Genomic DNA, 21,516 nt, shown 5'->3' with positions numbered 1-21,516 from the left:
AACACAATGCTGTGATGTTTGCTTCGAGCATCAGAGAGCTGAAAGCCACTATCTGAGATGCCAGTAGATGTCCCATCCTTCCTACTGTGTAGAAAAAAAATTGATACTCGGGCTCCGGGGGGTTCAATCACAACATGGGGCTCCGCATCCTTTGTGATTCTCGATACTCACCCCTCCGAATATCTTCGGTGCTCGCGCTGGGAGCGGGCCCACCCGGGGCGACACTCAGCAGACAGGTCAAGACAAGCAGCACTGGCAGCCAAGAAGCGAATACCATGTTTCCAAACGGTCAACACTTCGCCGATTCGAGGAAACTCTAGCTTAGTGTGAACCGGGGTAGACTACAGCTGGGTGCAGCGAATTTTCTGATGGCGTCACGTGCCGACCGGGACGTGCCCTCTCTGCACTTCCAGAATGGAGGTAAAATCCACGGTCAAGCACCGAGAATTCAAACTGAAGAGTTCCGGAATCGGTCAAGCTCTGGACGAAGCATTCGGTTAACGGCAGGTACGGAAATCCCGACAGTCTTCCTTTTCGAATGACGTCGCATGTCCGATGAGATCGGCTTCTTCGCGTGTGACGATCAGCGTAAGGGCCCTGATCACACGCAAATTTTTCCAAGGGACGAAAAGCGGTTCGAGTAATTCTCGGAATGCAACGATCTGTTACCCGCTTACAAGCGTCGGGACGCGTCATATACTTGCCTCGTCACGCTCAATGTCGGTCGAGGGAACGTCCCCGTTCTAAAGAAACTCCGATACCCTCCCACAGATTTCCTATGAGGTGAGGTCCGCTGCAGACAGGAGGATCGAGGGAGAATTCCGCAGGAACGGCGGGATCGCCGATCGATCAGTGATGCGTGACACTGTTTTCTGCCGACGCGACGATCGGAATGCGCTCTCGAAGAGGGTAGCGTCGATGCGACGTCCCCATCTAATTCAATGAGCTGCTCTCCCCACTCCGCGAAGCTTGATTCCATGATGACCAACTCCGTTGGTACGAGATCCACAGAGATGTTCCGAAGCGATTGATTTGATACGTGGACGAATCCTTCCGGCGTCGGACCCATCACGGCAGCTGAGCTCGTCTCTCCGGGAAATATAAATAGAGATCTGCTTTTTTCCCCCTATTTCGGATCGGAGCAAGCGTCTCGAACAGCAGAGCGAGCGGCGTAGCTCGAGCGCACGAGTTTTTCGCAATACTTGACGGTTCATGCGCCAATCATGGCCTGCGTCACCAGATTCCCTGCGGATTGCTTCGGAAGTCTCGACTTGTCAGCCTTAGAAGTTTCCCGAACTTGAGGAGCAGCTCGATGAGACACCTTGACGCCAGGATGAACGCAAATCTCCGGATCGTTTTGGAGACTCGCCTAAACTCGGGAGCTCCGAATCAATTTTGCAAGCGGACCGGGATCTGGCTCTCACGTAGAGATACAGCAATCCTCATCCCGATTATGCAAAGACAAGCGGAAAGAAAGTACTTCTGTCCATCTGCATGACCCGACTCAGAATAACATCATCTGGGAACTCCCCGAGATTGAATCGCGTGTTCCTTCCGCGACTCGTCTCGGCCCTAGTGTCTGCTCCCTGTTTCGGAAACCTTTCCTCGAACTCGGGACATTGATTGAGTGGGTAGTCGGTGATGCTGACGTTAGGGGGCGGAATTCCAGCCCGATGGAGCCGGCATCCGTGCTCGCAGAGGCATCGCATGTTTCGGTGTGGGAATACCCTCGTGAGGAGAGGGAGAGCTCGACTACAACTTCCACTATAAATCCACGAGCGTAGGTGCCGGGCGACGGACACTCCGAAGAGAATCATGAGGATGCTGAGGTCGTGAACATGTCCCGTGGATGGGTCCCCCATCCAATGGACTATTGTTAAATAGGGTATGCCATTCTAAAATGTACAGATTCCTCACCAATATGTATTCAATTTTTACGCAACATTGCAGCATCCTCTTCGCTGCGCTACTACTTTCAGTGGGATTCCTGGCGTTCTCGACCGCGAAACCATGTGGCAAAAGTGGGAGGAGAGGCTACGGAGGGTATGGCAAAGGCGGAGGGAAATATGGCAAGTACGGCAGATAAATACAGGAAGGTCTGCAGCGGGACCTGCGGTCGATGCCTGACCCTCGAAAATGATGCTAGCGTCTAGCAGTACTCCTCGAAGATTCGCTTTCGATGACCCAGACCTTGGGCGATGCTCGAGAATCTCCGGGGGCATCCAGTCCACCCAGGCACCAAGTCGTGCCCCGCGATTCTTCCCTTCCTCTTACATGAGAGTTCCGTGCCTTATCTGATGAGGAAACACTGCACCGCATCTGGGGCCCGAGATGATATGTTCATATGTAGATGATAAATATAAATATAATTATTATAATCATGATAAATAAAGCCGCTGTATCCGCTGGGAATCGATAACTGGCGTCGATAATCCGAGAAATTTAATGAAGCCAGGCATGCGGCGTTTTCCGTGGCTTCGCGAACGTCATCGGAGCGCGCCATAGACCGGAGGAGTATTGAATAAAACGTAGGCTCACCTTGATCAATGCTTTATTCCATTCTGAACATCGTAGTGTACATCCGTGGTCCACTGCAATATAATCATCCTCTTCTGGAAATCTATACGCTCGGCTTCGAGTCCATCTCGGCTCCGATCCTTTGACCTTGTCTGATTGTGAAAGACTGCGTCGAGAAGTAACATCGCGTGATATTTGGACTCGACTTTCGTTTAAATTGCAGCTGAAGTACTCGTTTCGACGTTGACTACAACTTCTCGATCCACGACTTTGGTCGGCGGCGCCAGAAGCATCGTCTCAGAGATCGATTACCGCCCGTTTTCACTCGACCCTTCCGTATTCGAGGCATCGGGGACTCCCATTCGGGAAAACTCCTCCCAGGATCTCAGCGTTCCGCTTTATGAACGGACTTTAAAGCCTTTGCTCCAACGCGTCGGTCCACGAAGGAGCATGAAATCCTTGAGGTTAGCGATTTTCGTCGGGTCCGGAGAGAATCTTCCGGGACCCCAGTATGACTCTGGATAACTGAGATGACGGTGGGACTTTATTTTCTGATTGCGTAAAGTTCTCCTAAATTCACAGTCTGATAACCGTCGCGCTGATCCTAGCGGGTGGTTTTCTCCTCCAATCAACTGCGAAGCCATGCGGCGGAGGTGTATATTATGGAGGCCCTTATTATGCAGTCGTTTATTATCCAACGAATAATGGGAACGGCGGCACAAACGGAGGCTCATCCGGTAACAGAAGAGATGATTCTGGGGACGGAAGACGCTCAAGACGAAGATCCGATTCTAGGAACAATGTGAGTACTTGGCGCCGAGCTTCAGCCGCCGACCGGGGAAGCTCTCATTCATTGTCTTTCGTCTCGATCTCCACCTCCTGGTTTTCCTTTGTTTCAGAGATGAGTGGACTCCCGATTCATCTGAGCACAGGGGAATCATCAATGGACGAGGTACTCAATAAAGTTCCGAGAGCAGATGCTTGAAAAAATGGGAATGATTCGCTCCGACTTGATTCCGTAAATAACGCATCGGATCAAAAAATCCCTGCTCTCTCAACATTTTCCGTGATTTTCGTCTCCATTCATCGGAGCTACCTGGTCAATAGCGAGATTTTTGTGGACCCCGATCAGTCGAGAAAACATTAGGAAACTCGGTTTCGAGCGTCAATTTCTGTATTCATAAACTCCCATGCGAATATCAGGCCCCAAGCCTTGACCGAAATCTCTGTATTCGAATAAAACGGAAATGGAAACCTCGCCCATTGCTTACCGCAAGCTCCGGCCCCGATGCTTCCCTCAATCTCTGGGAGTTCCCGGTCAGAATAACATGACTCCAAAAATTCGGAACTTCGGCATTATCAGCTGGTTTGAAAAATCATCTATCTGCCGGCGACCCCGTGCCGAGTCTTCCAAGAACCAATGCTGGGAATGGTCACTGTCCGACATACTCGGCTCTCTGACTCATTGTGAATCGTCGCCAGGGTGATTGGTCTCCGGGGGCAGTCCGGAACATTCAGACCCGCTTTGTAGCCGAACCCACGTTCCTGATCCATGTCCATCCCGCTTCATGGAGCACTGGGAGATCTGAAGCGAAATCCACTCGTGTATGGTCTACGACGGATTCGAATAAATTCGTGAAAATATTTGGGGAAGTCTGTAGTTCTCTAAACTGATCGAAATTCTTCGATCTGAGCAATCCATCTACCCCTTCCTCCCTCGCCGACCATATAAAGGAGGATGCGCCGCACATACCGCGTCGGAGGGATTGGCCGGACTCGCAATACTTCCTGTCTTCTTCTCCGCTCTCGTTTTACGCAAACATCGTCTGATCCGCTCCTGTACGTGCGTAGCACACTCGAGTGACGACGATCTCTCCGCTGTGGGTCGACGGTCGACACCCCGTAGACAAACACCGAAGAATTCTTCCGTGGATAGTCCACGGTAGGATCAGAAGTCATTCTGATTCCGGTTCGTTTTCTCGCAATAATTTCGTAGAGCTCTTTCTGTGAGGGCTCTCTTCTTCGAGACGGATGAAGATCTTTCTCCGTATAGATATTCGGCCTCCGGATCTTCTTTGGAAAGGAATCCAGACTCAGGCCTATCAATTCGGGATCAAATACGGTGCTGGAATCCGTAAACATAATGCATTAGCACCAATGAGCGGCCTCGTCCATGAATTAGTCAAAGACTTTGAGTATGCATGGAGTCTCTGATCTAAATCAGCTCCGGGGAAGGGTCACCGATGTTGAAGATGAGTTGTCATTCTCTGGAGATGCTACTCCTCATGTCTCCGGCGCAGAACGAGTATCGGAAGGCTGTCCCCAGGCCTTCCGGCAGCCCATATGCCGCTCGCCTACCGGAATGACAGAGGTCTCCGAGAAGTTCAGCCGTGTCCCTCGTAGAAGCACCCCAACCCATCGCAAATTCGCAGCAAGAAGGCGGCTCTAACTTGAGTCGAAGAGGAAAGAATCTCAGCGACTCGCGGAATCCGTCCGAGTCAAGAGAATGCTTTGGGAGTATCCTGATCTCTGGGATTCCTCGAGTTCATGTCAGAGAAACCGAGCAGCCAAGGGACACGCTACCCTTGCAGCGCTTCGAGAAGGCATGCGGGCAATCCGAATTCCGACTTCGTCTCCGAAATCCTTATTGTGAAATTGAAGGAACCCTAAGAGATTCGACTATTTGGATCCCTTGCAGGTCAGTCCCAACCGCTGCCAGCATCTGAGATCGCCTTCCAGTTCTGACGGGGTGCACTTCCCGAATCAGCTGCCCTCAGCGCGTCTTTCCGGTGGGAAAAAAGAACGGACTTCCAACTCAGAACGCAGCAGAGAGCCCGCGCGCCGCTCGAAGGTCGAATGCGATGTTGACGTTAGCCTGCTCTCTCTCTCGTTTGTGACGCAGCAACGGTCGTTTACTCAGCCCGTCAACTTAAAGGCGGCGACTTACGGAGTGGATGCATCATCACCAGGAGGAAAAAGCAAGCTAGGTAAGAGATCTGGAAAGGGTTGCAGAGATTGCAATTGGCGCATCGCGTGGAAAAAACACTCGAAACTCGAAGACCATTTCCCTACACGTGTCGAACTTCGTCGCTTCTTTTTTCCGAGATTGGCGCCTTTATCTCTTTCATCGGAGACCTCGAGTTCGTGATGGGTTTTTGCTCCTGAGATTCTCCGCGATCGAGCTGTTTGTCAATTCATCGTTTGGTTGCGGGTTTTTGACAGCAGTGCTCTCTCGTAGTCAACGCGTTCCCTTTCCTCGGATTCCTCCATCGTGATGCTGACGGATCTGCGCACAAATTTTCACGCGCACACGCACACTTCGAAATATACGACAAAGAGCTAAGTCTTGAGGGGCGATTCACGCTCCGGTTCTTGAGAACCCGAAAAGTGCCGGTCCTCGAGGAAATGCGCTCCATTTATTTATTACGTTGCTCGCTGAACCGTTGCTCCGTATATTTGTGAAACCGAAAACCCACTCGGCTCTGGAGCAGCACTCTGGACGTTTCAGCTGACAGAGATACCAGCGCGCACCGAAGTCGGAGAACCATGACGAGAGGTACAGAAGAATGTGTTCAGCTAAAGTGTGTAAAGTCGTTCAGATGCCTAATTTTATCCGTCACTCCCTCTCGTTTCCGTGGAGGGGGACAGCATCGGAACGGTTTTTCCCCGGTCTCATAAGAGTGATTCTCCGACGAGCTATGATGCTCCGTGAACCCTGACCCGCTGCATTGAGAGAAGCGCTTTTCCATCTTCAGTGGAGCGACGGGCGTGCCTCGCCGCGGTCCCAAAAAGTTATTGTTTCGGAGTTTGTAGCTAAGCGACGAGATGACGCTATCGCGCGAACCCTGGAGGGAGAGACGCTTGGAAAAGTGGTCGAAATCGATTTTGATGCAAGGAAGAAAATTTCGCTCTCGTTCATGACCCTATCCTCAGAAGCCCGCAACTCTTCACGAATTTCAAATGAAGATGAACGGTTTCTTGCGACTACAATGAGTGAAAGCTCACAGAGGAGTGAGCGATTCCAGATAAGTCATTGAAAAAGAAGGAAGAGTCATTCAAGAAGTTCTTTCTAGCCGGTCTATGTGTCGCTGTTCGGCCCGAAGAACGAATTTTCGCACCTACCACCTCCTCCTTATCGAAAAGCGACGCACTCCCGCAAGAGATCACCTCACATCTTTCCGCGCGCCTCGCCGATCGAAGCCGCGCATACAGGCACAGCGGTGAGCGCAAACCACGCCTTCCGTACAATCTGGCTAAACCCTGGAGCAGCATCCTTATCCTTCAAGGTTCAGCCAGAAGGGCCCTTCTCTATCTGAATCTGAAATATCATAAACTGGTACTTACAGATCTCCCGCGAAGCGCATCATACGACGAAAACACTGCTGGAGCGAACAACCAGGGAATCAGACCAGCCATGCGAGAGAACCCGTACTATCCAACGCGTCATGTTTCCCCCGATTTCTACGCCAAAGAGGATGTGAATTCGAAAATGATGCTCCCCGTCCCGTGGGAGCCTAGGAGATATCAAGGGTAAATGAAATTCTGGATTCTTTCCTCCTTCGGACCCGGTCTCGGAAATCGGGCCTGGTTCTTCATATCGTAATCTGCGCAATATAACGCCCCAGGATCTCGATTATCGATTCTGACGCGGATCGGAAGATGTGCAAATGGAGAATATCATTCGTCTGATATACCGCGCGGGAGGGAGGCAGGATCATTCCCGTCGTAGATCACTTCCTAGAGCGGGATCACCCTGGACCTAAGCGTACGCGGCAACTCAGTCGGTTCGATCGCCCGAGAGATGACGGTATACATATGTTCCGCGCGATCGAGCGCTTGGAGGGACCGCGATGCTTGATAAATCTGCGTTTTCGAACTTCCCTTGCTCCAGACTCCGAGTATCTCTCGTCAGACAAGAGAGCGAGGGATCTGTCTGCGGAGGACTCTCCACCGCTCTTGAGTCGTGGCTCCCTTTCTGTTCGATTTGAACTCTCGGAGTGTATTCCTTCAGGATATATTATCTTATCGCCCATGTATCCATCCAAACCCGCAAGATCATGATGAGGAAACCTAGAATAGTCAGCCCGGAGAATAATCAGCCCGACTCTTACACTCTTTCGATGGAAACCTTCTGTATTTAGGATAAGCAGATGGGAGTTGCTCTGATGAATATCCCGAAACTACCTAAAGACTGACTTTGATTGATAATTTCAGCTCACTTCAGAGACTCGGAAGAAGCTCGCGCAAGGATAAACAAACTTGGACGGACAAAAATTCTCCCAAATCGATCGAATCGAATGAGGAACCCAACGAGAGGAACGGGAAAACCTCTTACTCGAGCACAGGTACCTGGTTGGACGCTCGAGATTCGTTCCTTGACTCTGTACCGAAATCGAATGAGAAGTTCGAAGTAAGACTCCATGCTCGACATGAATATGAATATCCATTCCTATTGAGCACCGTTTGAATGAAAGACCTGGAAATCCTCGAGCGTCCCGTATCTTCGACGAGGTAGCTCCAAGTGACTTGAATCGTTCCGCTTCTTCCCAGATACGGGAAATGGGAGGACCCGGCCAAGTTGAGAGTCTAGCGTGCAGTGCACTTATCGGATACCCGGCTGGACAGGGCAGATATATCCTGCACGTCACTGTGCCTGACTTGGTCAATCCTCTGCTCGTGCTGAACGCGTTGCGTATCAAAGGCTACCTCAGCGGTCGGGTTGACAGAACAGGTCACCCAACGACTTTTCTACTGAGCTCATGTAAGCCTGGACACTACGAAATTGATCTCAAGGCTGGAAAGTGTACCGCTCACCTATTGCTCTACGAACCGCGTCACAAGGGACATCAGTGAGTGATTCGGTATTTCGGTCTTTCGATCATTGAATGTGAGAACGATCACCCGAACGATCCCATCGGGTTCGCTCTTATCCCCGTCTGGCGCTTCCTCGTTGCATAGTCTCAGAGTCCGAGCCGGCTTGTATTACAGGGGATGTTTCGCTGCTGGCTATTCTTATTTTCTATGCGGATTCCAAAGTCCGGTCGTGCAGCGGGTCGTAATTCGGGCGGAGAGCGCACAAACTCAAGTGGTGATCAGTCGTTCCTATTCGTCAGACTGTGAAGGCTTTTCGCAGTCGTCTCGGAGATTCTCCCCGAAAACCGAGCTCAAAGTTGCTTCGGCGCCCCTGTTGGAATTCGAACCGGAGATTTGCCATCCGTGGGCGCAGATGCTCAAGGAGGAAGAGGAGAAGATTTTGAAAGACTTCAGGTTACCTGATATTAGGCTGGCTCTCGAGAAAACTCCGTCGATTCCATCGGAAGCTCCGGTTTCGAATCGGCGTTTCCCGCAGTTGGAGCAGCCCAACATAACAAAGATGAGTCTACTTCGCGCGCTGGGAGTTTTCATCATGGACAACAAGTGAGTTCGCAGCGCGAATCCCTCCGGTGTCTTGACTAGGGAAGGATTGGTTTCTTGTCTCTGCCGTCGATATGAACTCGCCGAACGATTCGGAAAGCTCAAGAGAACCTTGTTTCCCGAAGGACACAATCGCAGCTCAAGATGAGGAATTTCCCCTGTGAACTCTGTGAAGGCTCATTGTTCAAAGAAATGAGATCATTGATCCAACGATCGAGCGCTACGATCAGAATGTCAGACAACTCGTCAACGAAGTTCCCCAGCAAGTATTTCGCCCAACGATACCGACTCGTGTCCCGATTCAACGTGAATCTTAATTTAAGGTGAGACGGAAGCATTCTCCGAGGCGCCATTTCGAAGTCTCAAGAAATCCGGTGTCAGGAGTCGAATTCACTCTTATTCCTGTGTTCCTCTAGGCTCAATGGAAGTGACCTGTTCTTCTTTTTCAGTGAAGTGGCGTGGTTTTCAATCTGCCCCGAAGAAATTTCTAAACACATAGGTCGTCGCCTCGCCGTCCTGAGTCGCAAACTCGGACGAAAAATTCGAATCATGGATCCGTTCTGCGGTGCCGGTGGAAACATAGTCCAGGCGGCGTTCATGGATGAAGTTTCCCATGCCTTCGCGTCCGATATCAGCGAAGACGAAGTTCGAAGTGCACAGAGAATGGCGGACTTGTACGGAGTTCGGGACAAAGTTTCTTTCGCTGTGAGCGATGTGTTCGATCTCAAACCTCAGCTTATGGGTGCAATCGACGCTATTGTGTGTAGTCCCCCATGGGGAGGACCAAGCTATCTGGACGGGGTTTACGACCTCAATTCTATGGAGCCAAAGTACAACGACGTTCTCAAGCACTGTGCGAAGTTCACGAGGAACATGGCGGTCCTACTCCCTCGGAACATCTGTATAGATCAACTGGTGGACTCGGCCGCCGCAGCCGAATCTAGAGCTGCCGTCGAGCTGGAAATCAATCTATTGGCTGGGAAGCCTAAGACATCGACAGTTTACTACGGTGAACTCACGAATAAGTGAGTTTGGTTGCTGTTCTATTCCACGATAAGCATTTATTGCCAAGTCGAGATGCCCTTTATTGATTCGAGGTCCGCTCGAGCTTGCGCACCAGTCTTGTATATTAAAAGAGAAGCTCGATCTGCGGTCGACTGGTAGCTTGTTCGTCCTCCGGATATTTTCCGACGCTTTTGTCGGCGCTTACCAGGTTGGACTCGATTTCGAGGGTCGGAACCTCAAAGTTTCAAAGTCAAGGTTGTGTTCGAACTGTAAATACATTATGGAGAGAGGCAGCATTCATCCCGAAGCACAGTAGGGAAGCACGGCGTCAAATGGAGTCACCGAGTTTCGGAGTAGGAGCAGGGGAGACTCACGAGTTAAAGAATTGAGGATCCGTCACCGGGGACGGATCCGTAGACCCTTATTTATGTTTTGGCTCATCCGAATCGACAGCAAGTCACTTCTGCTGCTCTCGTTTCTCTTGCGTATACGCGGACGGATTGTGATCTCCCGTGAACCTCTCTCCCAACGGAAAATGGGGGATCTGTTCTTTCCGAGGTGTAATAAATTAAGTATTGAAGTCGGAAATGCTCGGAGACAATTATTTTTAACACTTTGCGGGGAAATATTTGTGGCGTGCCTGTAGGCAAACCCGTACTCCTCCCATCATGATATGTCACGTTCTTGGTTTCTGCGGAACGGGTCTCAGCCTGCTCCTGGAACCGTTGCCTCATTTCTGATGATGGTGAAAAGCATTAATCATCCATCATCACTTGATGGTGTTTCGCTCCAAACTGCGTCTAAGTCGAGATTCACTTCTTCTCTTGTACACATGATATGCCGAGTTCTTTCCTCCAGAGAGGCAGCATATGCCTCTCCCATTCGCCTCATGTTTCTCTCGCCTCTTACATATTCATTAATGGAAGCCACGCATGGCTCACATCAGAACTCGACTGGGTGCTCGTCTCTTCTGAAGTCGTCGACAGCAGACATTATCACCAACGTTTCGTCAGAGGAAGAGTGTGCAGGAAAAATCCTTGAGAGCAAGCGTGCTCTAGTGCTTTTCCCGCTGGAATCTTTTCGGCGTTAAGAACGTTCAATTGAAGTCATCCACCCTCTCGCGGATCCCGATCGTTAATCGGATAATCGGAAGACATTACAAAGATTACGTACGACGGTCAACGCAATTTTTCATGCTAGGAGAGATTTAGTTTGATGAACACATTCGGTGGAAAGTCAAGCATATCGGAGGACGACTCAGATCGCTCCTCTCGAGAGGCTCATATATGTATAAGGCAGCCATATATGGTTGTCAAATGATTCAACCAAAAAATATGCATCATCACAATACATATGCATTATTCGATCTCAATTGATGTAGACGCATCTGAGATCATCCACGGGGTCTAAGGCCCCCTTCCCCTCCCCCCATGCCAGGTTCGGGGTTTGGAACTAGGAACCCCTCCTCAGATCGCTGACGCTCATCGGATCCATCCGACGAGCGAGAACGGGAGCGCAACGCGCGGGCATTTCTCCCACAACCCGGAACGCCCGCCGCGCGTGATGATATTGATCTCTGCCGGTGATGAGGCTAGCGCGTACTTGTTATGTTTTCAAAGAGTGTTCGCGGCGGGAGGGTGAGAAAGGGAGTGAGTGTCATCAGCTGATGAGATGACGGCGGTCGAGAGAGAACAGGAAAATCATTCCTCTGATTCGATCACTACATAGACGAAGTGATTCCTCATTGTGATCCGGATAGAGAGCAGAACCTATGACAGTGGCTCCGTTTCGGGGTGGCTATCCGTCGCGTCAAGCCTTCATCTCCCGGACGTTCGCGGACTCAATCAGCTGGGGACGAAAATGGCAGACTGCAGTGCAGTGCACACTCTGGCCGCTTTTCTCAAGAAACACGGTGAGTTTCTTGGTCCAGGCATGCCGAGGGCGAGATGACTGTCTTGGCAGCCGCGCGAGGGAGCTGTCGAGCGGTGCATAGTTTCGGTGACGGGTGTCAAAGAAAAAAGCTCACAGAGCTTGAGCGAAGCCCAAGCCCCCCTGTTCTTCGTTTCGCGTTGTTTGTTCGACGCAGGATTGCGGTCTCGGAGCCTGAATCGCGAATCCGAATGTCGAGATGCTCCCTTCCGAGAGGATGTTCCTTTACGCGGTGTCCTACTCGGACTTTCGTACAGATCGGACTCTCGAACGTTAGAGGTGTGTAACCGTACAAGCTCGGTTCGGGAGCGTGAGAGAACGAAAGGTGTTTGATACAAACAGCATCAAATGCGTAACCATGAAGTGGGCCAAGCTCAAAATCTGCATTCAGATTCTGGTTTACGGTTTCTGATGTCACTTAGAGTGCCGGGAGATTTCCGAAAATGACCCGATCTAAGTACAGATGTATGTTTTGTCTCGAGATTTCGTTCTACCAGGATCGCCCGCGCTATTCCTGTCACGGTCCCAATTGTGTTTTTTCCGCTGCCGGAAGTCGTCGACTCATACGTCGCGAGAACGAAGTTCGGTTCGGTGAATATTCTCACTCCGGAGTCTGTCACGGTCATGATCCCTTTGGATATCGTCATATTCTATCTCTGATGATGCAATTCTCCGACGTGGTGAGATAATCGCGATCCGTTGATAGATACAGTCTTTCTAAGAAACCAAAGACGCGCAACTGTCAAGCGCAGGATTCCGCGAGGTGTTCTCCCGCACTCAATTCGGAGAGGGAGCGGTCGCTTCCTTACAGCATATTCGGAGCCTGTATCTAGCGAATCTAGCAAACTGACTCCACCTATGATGAGTCGGGGGCAATCTTCGTACGTTTATTTCCTCTCTGACATCACATCCCACCACCGGCGCAGACTCGCACGCGTTTCCTGTAAACTCCACCGACTTTCGTCCTTGACCGCATCAGATCAGCGGAGCTCCTGATCATTGGGTACTGATTCTAAGTTTTTCGTAAACCGGTGTCCAGCACCAGTATCCAAGCGCCATCGAGTGTCTCACCTTCCCGTGGAAGAGCTCAAAATCACCCGGATCCGGACTCGTCCACAACTTCTCCAGGGCCAGATCACAAAGTTTCAGCCGGATGCACGACTCTCCCTCACTGACGAATGTTTGGGGTGTAGCCCGGTGGCTCGTACTTGACTCGGACTTTTCCTTCTGAGTAGGCGAGTCTGGCTTCGATGACAACGTGCTGACCTTCGTTGAGCGGCCACCATTCCATCGTGACCGAGATCAAAGTGCCTTTTCCGTCGTCGAATTTCACGGAATGCCTGGCCCTTGTATTCTGCTCTGGTCTCAGATGGATCTGCGTAGAACACGGTGAATGGAACAGGGAACGGAAACGGGAATGATACGGGAGCGAGCGGAGGAAATGATAAGAGACTTGCCGGGGGTATGCTCACCTCGTGTGACAGAAATCGGACCGGCAAGACACCAGCTACTCGGAGCCGTTCTTGAGAGCCGCCAACTGTGCGGAACAGTCCGATCCGCACTCTCTCGGCGAAGGGGAAAAGATAGTCCTGGTTCAGACTGAGAGCGCCTTGTACGTTCTGGTGAACAACGAACTGCTGCCGCGACTCGACCTTGGAGCTCGGTCTCACGTGGATCGCATACGTACCTGCCAAAAGAAGCCCCTAGGGCGGGAGGACGTTTGACAGAGCTTCTCACATACCGTGACAGCCCGATCTCCTACGCATGAAACCGATGATCCGTGACATGATAGATATTCCTCTGACACCACAGAGAAGAGTATTCCATAGCTCGAGTACCCACATTGACTAACCTCGATCGAATGAAGCCGGAAACGAGCTCTCGGCGGGTTCACTTTCTCATCGAACACCGTGGCTGCATCTCGTTCTGTATCGGAACGATTCCCTTCACCGCTACCGGTGTCGTATTTCTCGGCCTAGAAACGGAGCGTCTCAATAGAAAATCGTTGTTGTTCCGTGAGAGTTCCGTGTCTCTCGAGAAACTCAGTCCCGCCCACTCAGGATCCGAGAAGCAAACCTTCCTCGCGGAGCGGAACATGAATGTTGATGCTCATCCATACATCGTAAAGAGACGGGGTTCGACCGCGGGCTAGGGAATCGCTGCCCCGTGCATTCAGCGAGATCGCGTCCCGGCATCGTATTTCGGCGTCGAATTTCGGTGTCGCTACTCCGCATCAATTTCCACCCCAAGAACCGATATCCCGTCAGCTAAAAACTTCATTATCTTCCCACGTTTTATCTGCTTGATAGCCAACAGAGCTCTGACTCCAAACACCGCCAGACCCGAAGACGAAGCTCGGAATTGTCGGTTCCGGCGTAAGCTGATCGTCAAAGCTGCTCCACTCGCAAGACGACCTGGAGAGCGAAGGAATCGATCCCCCACTTCACTCTATGATTCCCGTGGGCAGCTGGTGAATTTCACGCTTTTTACATTGGAAACGAGCATGACGAGTTGCTCACCATATCCTAGAACCGATATCCTCACAGAAAAAACTGCTGCTCCGCCAAAACTTGGTGCACGGCGAATAATTCGAAGCAAGTCGGATGCACCGAACGACGATCACTCGTTCTTCAGCGAACGGAAACAAAAGCATACCAACAATTCCAGAAAGCATATACCGTGTGAGAGAAGGAGGAACATTTCCACGTGCATGTTTCGAGTGCATTGCGGAAGCTTTTGGGTGCGACAATATCGACAAAAACCTCAAGTCTCAATTCGATGGAAAACTTCTTCGCAGTCGACGCTAGTGGCTCCTCGCGGTAGATAGATGAATTATTGCCCTCTCGTCGTTGTATTCCATTGAATAGAAACTTCTTCGGGATGCTATGAATATAAGAGCGCGAGTATGAAGCGATCATGAGCTGGGGTTCAGCGTTTCTCCGACTCTCAGGAATCAGAAAACTGGCGATCAGAACTTCAATTTTTTTTTTCAGGCGAAAATATCCTCAATGGGTCCAGCAAGTTGAGTCTTACAACGAGCTCCCTGTGTCAACTCACCCGGGCCTTCTCCTTGTTGTCATCAGAGCAGGCAGAATCTGACTCTTTCCGGGTGAGAATTCCTGCGGATTCCACATTTCGATTGCCAGCCTCGATACCATTCCGATTCCATGCCAGGACTCCCCAGCGGACCTTAGATTCCGTAGGGAGCGACACAATGTAGACACACTGTTCACGATCTCGCTGAGCTACAGAAAACTCTCCGATATTGGGCAATACATTACATGGACAATAATCCGCATGTTTCGGACGCCGGGCGAAATCTATAACGAATCGAAGAAGAAGATTGGGACGGTGGGAGCAGGTACTCGAGGCCACATGAACTCTCAAATGTCTCCCGGGCTCTATCTGAGTAACTTTCCGCAGATGAATCCGATTAGTCAAGACATGTCTGTCCCCGTCACACCAGTATACGCCTTCCTGAATGTCAATCAGACGGTTGCCGACGTCAGGGCGGCGGGGTAGGATGTATTATACATAAGTAAGAACCAAGCAACCAATGAACGGGCAGGCCCGATGATCGACATCGATCACCAAGCGCCAAGACTCGGGAGGAGCTCGGGACTATTTCAGGGTCGGCTGACTATCCCGAAAGACCGAGAGCTCGGTGGGGCAATCTCTCGGTGAGGGAAGACCATAAGGGAGAAATTCCGGGCCAGCAGGGAACTTTACAACGCGAGGTAACCTTCCATCGCGCTTCGGTTGATCGAGAGTCTCGTGAAAATCCGGGGCGAAGCTCAGTATCATCGGCCAAGGCGGATGTTCGTTTCTCTTATCGGCCTCCTGATCGAGATTTTATCCTCCTCAATTCATTGGTCAGAAGCCAGGCGGGCTCCGGGCTTGAGCATTCTCGGATTATCTGTGGGGCTGAACGCTAAACCGTGCGTCTTCGGAACCTCCCCGAGCCATGTGTACGAATAGCCGGAGGAATTTGAATAAGCGAATCCTTTATTCCTCGATTTCTCGCAGGTGCTATCTTCCAACGCGATATCTGACGTCCTGCAAGATATTCTGTTTCTTCATGACATTATCCAGAAGGTCGTGAAACTTAAGCTGGTCTCCTCAGCCCGTACTGTCGAGGTGAGGAGTGTTTTTTTTCTCGGGGATATTCATCCGTGCAGAAAGTAATCTTTCTCATGGATTCCAATCGAGCTCACTTGAAACAAGCTTTGCTCCGTTTAGGGAGGAATCGCCCTATCGAGCTTCAGATCGCTCCGACACCTCGAGCTCCAAAGAGTGCCGCCTCATCTCTTGGACGGGTTCGGGTCGATTGCTGGCCAATTGGAAACGCTGGCAGTGCAAAAATGTCTTTCAAGCGTCCTGGTAGGTGTATCCGAGGAAATATTTTTCATGGGAAATGAAGATCTGCAGAAGTATCCGTGTCCCCATTAAGCGGTGGAAGGCAATGACTTCGATGCTGCAAACTTCCACAGCCGCTCCTGAATCTTGCAAAGGGAAACGAGCTATCTTCGTTGGCGACTCTCCGACTTTCGCACAATTTGCTACTTACCTTCGAAGGCAAAGATTTCTTGCGTGAAGCGCCTACCCTCAAGAACCTCGACTTGTCCTACAACCAAATCAAGGAAGTATGTGCCGTCTGCAGACAATCGTCTCAGAATTTCCTATCCGAATTCCTCGATGAGGAACCCTATCGCCGAGCTGATAACCCGTGATCGTCACTTTATCTCTCAGTTGGACATCTCGGATCTGGAATCGCTCGTCTGTGTCGACCTTTCGTTTAACTTCATCCGGAAAATTCCGACTGTTCATCGACGATCGAGTTTCCTGTACTTGAGCTACCTCTCTATGCGGAACAATCTGTTGGAGGATCTACGGGGTCTTGAAGTTCTGACCGCCCTGAAAGTTCTCGATCTCAGCCATAACATGATCAGCGAGTATCGTGCGCTCGAGCCCCTCGCTAATTTAATGCAACTAAATGAGCTAAACCTACAAGGGAATCCCATAAGCCTTCATAAAGACTACTTGAAGGGCATCTCCGCGTGAGTCCGATCTTCTCTATGGAATCATTCCATGCCGTTGCATCAGCAGGATCCGAGATGGTGATCCTGAGGAATATTTATTCATGTTCTCACTCATTGCCTGATATTCTCGCAGGTGCATCGCCAAAACCGTCATGGTCGATGGCAAGTTCGACGTTCACAGCGGCCGCGTAATCGTCCTGCCCCTCGCTCAGCCAGATGATGACATTATTCCGACGAGGTCCCTCGACGAGGGGACGGGCAGTGGATCTCGAGCCTCCACCAAAACACCAAAGTCTCGCAAAGCTACCATAGGTTCGTAGCTCACTCTCGAATTCGGAAGAATCCAGCGGGGAACCGGACGGTGTTGGCTCGGTCAGCAGCCTGTTCCTGGCCGTGCGCAAAGCGTGAACTCCGACGTCCGGAACCGCTTCCTTTTTCTCGGAGAGCGTGTATTCGATGGGTATCGCTCGAGAGGCGAGCCCAATCCCCTCATGATGATCGATACTTCTCTGTTACTCCAGGGGACATGTCGGTGACACATCTTGCGACGGAGAACAGCTTCCAAGAGACGGCGGACTGGCGGGAAGCAGTTGAGGAGCGGCGGAAGAGAGATGGAGAGGCGTGGTTGGTGACCGCAGCGAGTGACCTCAGGTTCCCCACAGCTCAGAGCACGCCATATAAACCACAAGAGAACCTATCGACTCGAACTCAAGAAACTCAGACCCCGCGAGAAGACCAGGCAAGTCGGAAGGAGAGTCATCAAAGTGGTGAGTTCCCGACGGATTCTCCGGGAGAGGGGGAGTGGGGTTATGAGTAGAAGATCCGATGATTTCTTCTACCGTCGGCTCGCTGTTCTTTCCTGTTTCAGATGGCTGCATCGTGGTCAAGGATGGGAACTCGTCCGAGAAAGTCATGGATACGATAGAGCTGACCGTCGAAGACGTCGAGAGGCAACCCAGGGGGGCTCTGATGACGACCTCACAGACCGAATCAGCAGGAGACCTGATCGACGACGAGCTCGGGCCACCGGTTCTCGCCGGCGAGAGTGATAAAGAGTGAGGATCGAAACCGTATCAGAAATGGATTATAGGAATCTTCCGATCATCGAGGAACATTGATTCCGTCGAAGATTCAAAGGCAGAAATCATGATTCTCGAGCATTGATCGCGCGAGTTAAATCACACGTGCTTGCAGAGAATCCCCAACCATCCTCGACGAGGCGAAAACCATCGAAATCTTGGATGAGTCCGTTTTCCTCACCGCTTCGGAGAACAAGACGTCCGTCGACGCCCCACCCCCGGTGGAATCAGGAAGTTCTCTAACGTGAGCAGCTCCATCGAGTTTCCCTCCTCTAGAGGCTATGCCTCTCTCGGATTCTCAAATAGATGAAGTGATTTTTATTGAAATTCCAGCGCGAGCTACAGCGCAGATTCCGAATCGAGTTCGGCGGCGTACAGGGTCGAGCAGGACGCTTCCGTTTGGACAAAGCTGAGGGAACTTCGTGGTCAGAGCATCCGTTACGACAGGGCGAACTCATTAGACATCCACAGTAGGATGAACCTCGAAATCGAATGTTTCTCGGATGATGAATGCTTCATGGGCGCCTACCGGGCCCACATTGTTTTTCGCTCGCGGGCTTTTGAAGGTTAATTTATAGACTTACGAATATCTAGTTGAAGATTTCGATTCCGGGCTCGACTGCTGTGCCGGAATCCTCGAATGCTCGAGTTTCATGCCATGCTCTATGAGTTGACGGAAAACGAGCTGTTCGCCAACCGTCACTATTCCCATCCGAAGGTTTTGTTATCGTCTCCACCGATCGAGTCCATCTTACTGGGCTCAATGTCCCTCCGAAGAAAAGCTCTGATTCAATCGTCTGGACTGTCACTCGGGAAAACTTCAAAAGGACCACCGTCCAACTAGGAGGTCAAAGCCTCATACTGGAAGCGAAGGATGATGACGGGCCGTCTTGGGCGCTGGTTTACATCGGTGATTCGAATTGGTGCAGTCAACTCGCGGAACTGCTCGACGGTGCGTGTCGGCCTCCCCAAGCTCCAATGACCTCTCGTCCTACATTTATCTCCTTCTCGGGGAGCGTATACTCGTACTCAATTCACGTAATCTGCCATTTGATTCCAGTGGTTTCGGTGGAGGGAGTCACGAGAAAATCCGAGGTCACACAGCGGGAACTCTTCGCATCGCTCAAACTCGCTGGCCAATCACTCCGGTCATATTCTTCGGTTAGTTTCGAAGACGGAAGAATAAAATCTATCATGGAAATCAGAACATCGACCTGCTTAGTAGGAAGCCGCTCTCACCGTCATTCGGTTCTTGATGATAATAGTTCAAGGTCTTCTCGCTCCACTTCATGCTCCCTCTAATAAGTGCGCGACTGATCGACCGCCGTCGACGAATAACGGCAGCTCTCAGAAGATTGGACCCATGGACTGATCATCGTTTTCTCCTTCTAGGGATATTGGGCTCTGATAGACGACACGGGAGCGCTACCACTCGGAAAGCAATATCTGTGCATCGCGGTAGCCGCCGAGGACATAGTTGTGGTCCGGGAGAACCACGTCGAGCCCGAAAAGGTATCCCGATCTTGTTTTCTTAGAAAGATAAGCCACATGACGGATTCGTCGCTTTTATTCCACAAGGAAGGGCGAGCTTAAATAAAATGGACCGAGATAGAATCTCTGGCTCTTGCCCTTGCTTGTCAACCCGTATCTGCTCCTTCGGACAACAACTCGTTTGCTTCGGGGTCTTGCATGCTCTCGAGGACTGAACCGAGAGCATTTCCGCGGATATGGAACTTACTTTCAGTGAAGCCCTAGTCGTCGGATTAAAAAAACTCATCTCAGTATTTAGGAATGCCATTGTCTGGCAAGGGTAACGGTGGCGCCGCTCGGGAGTCGGAGAGCCTGAAACCTGATCTTTGTCTGAGAGTTCCCTTCTAGTATTGTCCTCTGGCGAAGGGACAGCTGAGATTGGTGGTGAAAGCTACGTTCATCGATGGGATGTCGTGTCCGTTTGAGGCCGTAATATGGCGAGGCATCTGCGGCCAAACGTCTCTCCTCAAGAATGACGGACTATGTGGGCTCGGGACCATATCCGGTCTGGTACAATTGCAGTGTTTCGACATGAACATGCCGTCCTGAGAGCTCGGCGGCAGAAGCGTCGGCATCTGACGACGACTCGTCAGCGGAGGGTTTGGTTGGAACCACGATGGCGGCGTTAGCGTATCAGGTCGCTGTTTGGGGAAATGCCGATCGAGCGATTTACTTCGGATCTTGGAGGCCATTCGGACCTCTATCACTTGATCGTGGCTCAGCATCACGCCGACCCGATCCCCGGACTTGAAAACCATCCTGAGATCATGGGGTTTCGGATCGGGGCCCCGCAAGTGACGTGCGTCGAAAGAACGGATGACCTTGCCCAATCTAACAGTGGCTTGCCCCTCGTCGACGCGCACGATGAAACCTTCGTGGGCTCTTTCCCGCAATATCACTCGATTTGTGCTTGTGGATGATCCTGAAACACGAAAAGTCAAAACGATGATCGCGCATGAGATTCCCCGCCCGAGTGTCTTCATAGCTCGCAGTCGAGATCCTCCTCCTCGGAGTTCTCATCGCAACGATGTCATGAGTACAGAGAAGCCCCAGAGACTGACCTTCTGGAGATTCGGTTGACATTTGGCCACGACTCCGTTGTTCCTTGATATCTTCGAAAACTCGTCCAGCTGATCTCGTTCACGGAACGTGCCGCCGCAACATCAACATCAGATCGGAGACATTCCACTGACCGCGAAGTATTCCCTAGACGCCTTTGTTAGAAGAATTAATGAGTTTCACTACCAGCTCTCTGCCTTCCAGGTGAAATTCACAGAGATTTGCGCTCAATCCGTGCAGGCTCTGAGCTCGGTTTCGGTCGACGAGAAGAATCCGTGTGTCGCGAACTTGATTTTCACTGATGAGACCACCAACAGGGAACAGGTATTCGAATCGATCCGGGAGCGGGAGCCCTTCCTCTCCGGCGATAAGTATCCTTAGCTCATCCTAAAATTCTCTGATTCACAGATATGGTATTTCGAAACGGCGTCCGTCGGATCCCTTCTGCTACTCATCGAAAGTTTGAAGGAGCCTTGGGAGCATATCTTCGACATCGACTTGCCAATGACTTACATACCGTCGTTCGAGGATCCGGCATGAGAAGTCCTCGCAAATACACACTGAATCGTCACAACTTTTACCACCTGTCAATCCACCGTTCGAGGCGTCGCTCCGTTGAAGAAACAGGATCCTAATGTTTATGAGCTTTGTGAGACTCATGTAGAGTCCGAGTCCACAGGGGGGAGGCACTTTTTAAGGATGAAGCTTTTTTCGATTCTCACGAGAGCAGAATTCCCAATGGAAGTCAAGCAGCTGAAGCCCATGTTTGTGCTAGAGACGCGCTTCCGCCGGATAATAAATGTAATACGATATGACCACCCATTAAGGTTATCTCACTCTCGAAGAAGCCCTTCTCGGTTAACGACGGCGCACGGACACGAGGAGCCGACAAAGCAATCTGCGGCGAGGATGAAAGGAAAAAAACTCATCGCCCTTCCGTTTCG

At 51.1% G+C, this 21,516-nt stretch overlaps 4 protein-coding genes across 4 annotated transcripts; 2 read left to right on the top strand and 2 right to left on the bottom strand.

The window, feature by feature from the left end:
* Positions 1–5,850: 5,850 nt before the first annotated feature.
* On the top strand, positions 5,851–10,517 carry LOC100899337 (uncharacterized). The gene is made up of 8 exons (XM_018640396.2): positions 5,851–6,073; positions 6,591–6,737; positions 6,864–7,047; positions 7,732–7,927; positions 8,068–8,366; positions 8,506–8,934; positions 9,057–9,254; positions 9,381–10,517. Exons 1-8 carry the CDS (start codon positions 6,064–6,066, stop codon positions 9,958–9,960), a joined length of 2,043 nt encoding a protein of 680 aa, XP_018495912.2. The 5' UTR covers positions 5,851–6,063; the 3' UTR covers positions 9,961–10,517.
* Positions 10,518–11,796: 1,279 nt separating this feature from the next.
* LOC100899048 (uncharacterized) lies at positions 11,797–21,192 on the top strand. Its single transcript, XM_029112107.1, has 16 exons — positions 11,797–11,848; positions 14,859–14,974; positions 15,892–16,002; positions 16,105–16,245; positions 16,356–16,508; positions 16,615–16,922; positions 17,038–17,216; positions 17,426–17,671; positions 17,773–17,959; positions 18,099–18,227; positions 18,317–18,549; positions 18,702–18,935; positions 19,044–19,144; positions 19,376–19,495; positions 20,777–20,896; positions 20,981–21,192. The coding sequence occupies exons 1-16, from the start codon at positions 11,797–11,799 to the stop codon at positions 21,110–21,112; spliced, it is 2,562 nt and encodes an 853-aa protein (XP_028967940.1). The 3' UTR covers positions 21,113–21,192.
* Positions 13,014–14,516, bottom strand: LOC100904234 (uncharacterized). Its single transcript, XM_003745520.1, has 4 exons — positions 14,385–14,516; positions 13,718–13,840; positions 13,338–13,568; positions 13,014–13,240 (listed from the first exon to the last, which is right to left on the bottom strand). Exons 1-4 carry the CDS (start codon positions 14,385–14,387, stop codon positions 13,034–13,036), a joined length of 564 nt encoding a protein of 187 aa, XP_003745568.1. The 5' UTR covers positions 14,388–14,516; the 3' UTR covers positions 13,014–13,033.
* Positions 19,540–20,637, bottom strand: LOC108864546 (uncharacterized). Its single transcript, XM_018640439.1, has 2 exons — positions 20,575–20,637; positions 19,540–20,435 (listed from the first exon to the last, which is right to left on the bottom strand). Exons 1-2 carry the CDS (start codon positions 20,594–20,596, stop codon positions 19,858–19,860), a joined length of 600 nt encoding a protein of 199 aa, XP_018495955.1. The 5' UTR covers positions 20,597–20,637; the 3' UTR covers positions 19,540–19,857.
* Positions 21,193–21,516: the final 324 nt, after the last annotated feature.

This window comes from Galendromus occidentalis, unplaced genomic scaffold (genome assembly GCF_000255335.2).
Source record: "Galendromus occidentalis unplaced genomic scaffold, Mocc_1.1 scf7180000077484, whole genome shotgun sequence".
NCBI classification, from domain to species: Eukaryota; Metazoa; Arthropoda; class Arachnida; order Mesostigmata; family Phytoseiidae; genus Galendromus; species Galendromus occidentalis.
Note: the sequence above shows the minus strand (reverse complement) of the source record. Positions and strands in the feature narration are given on the sequence as shown.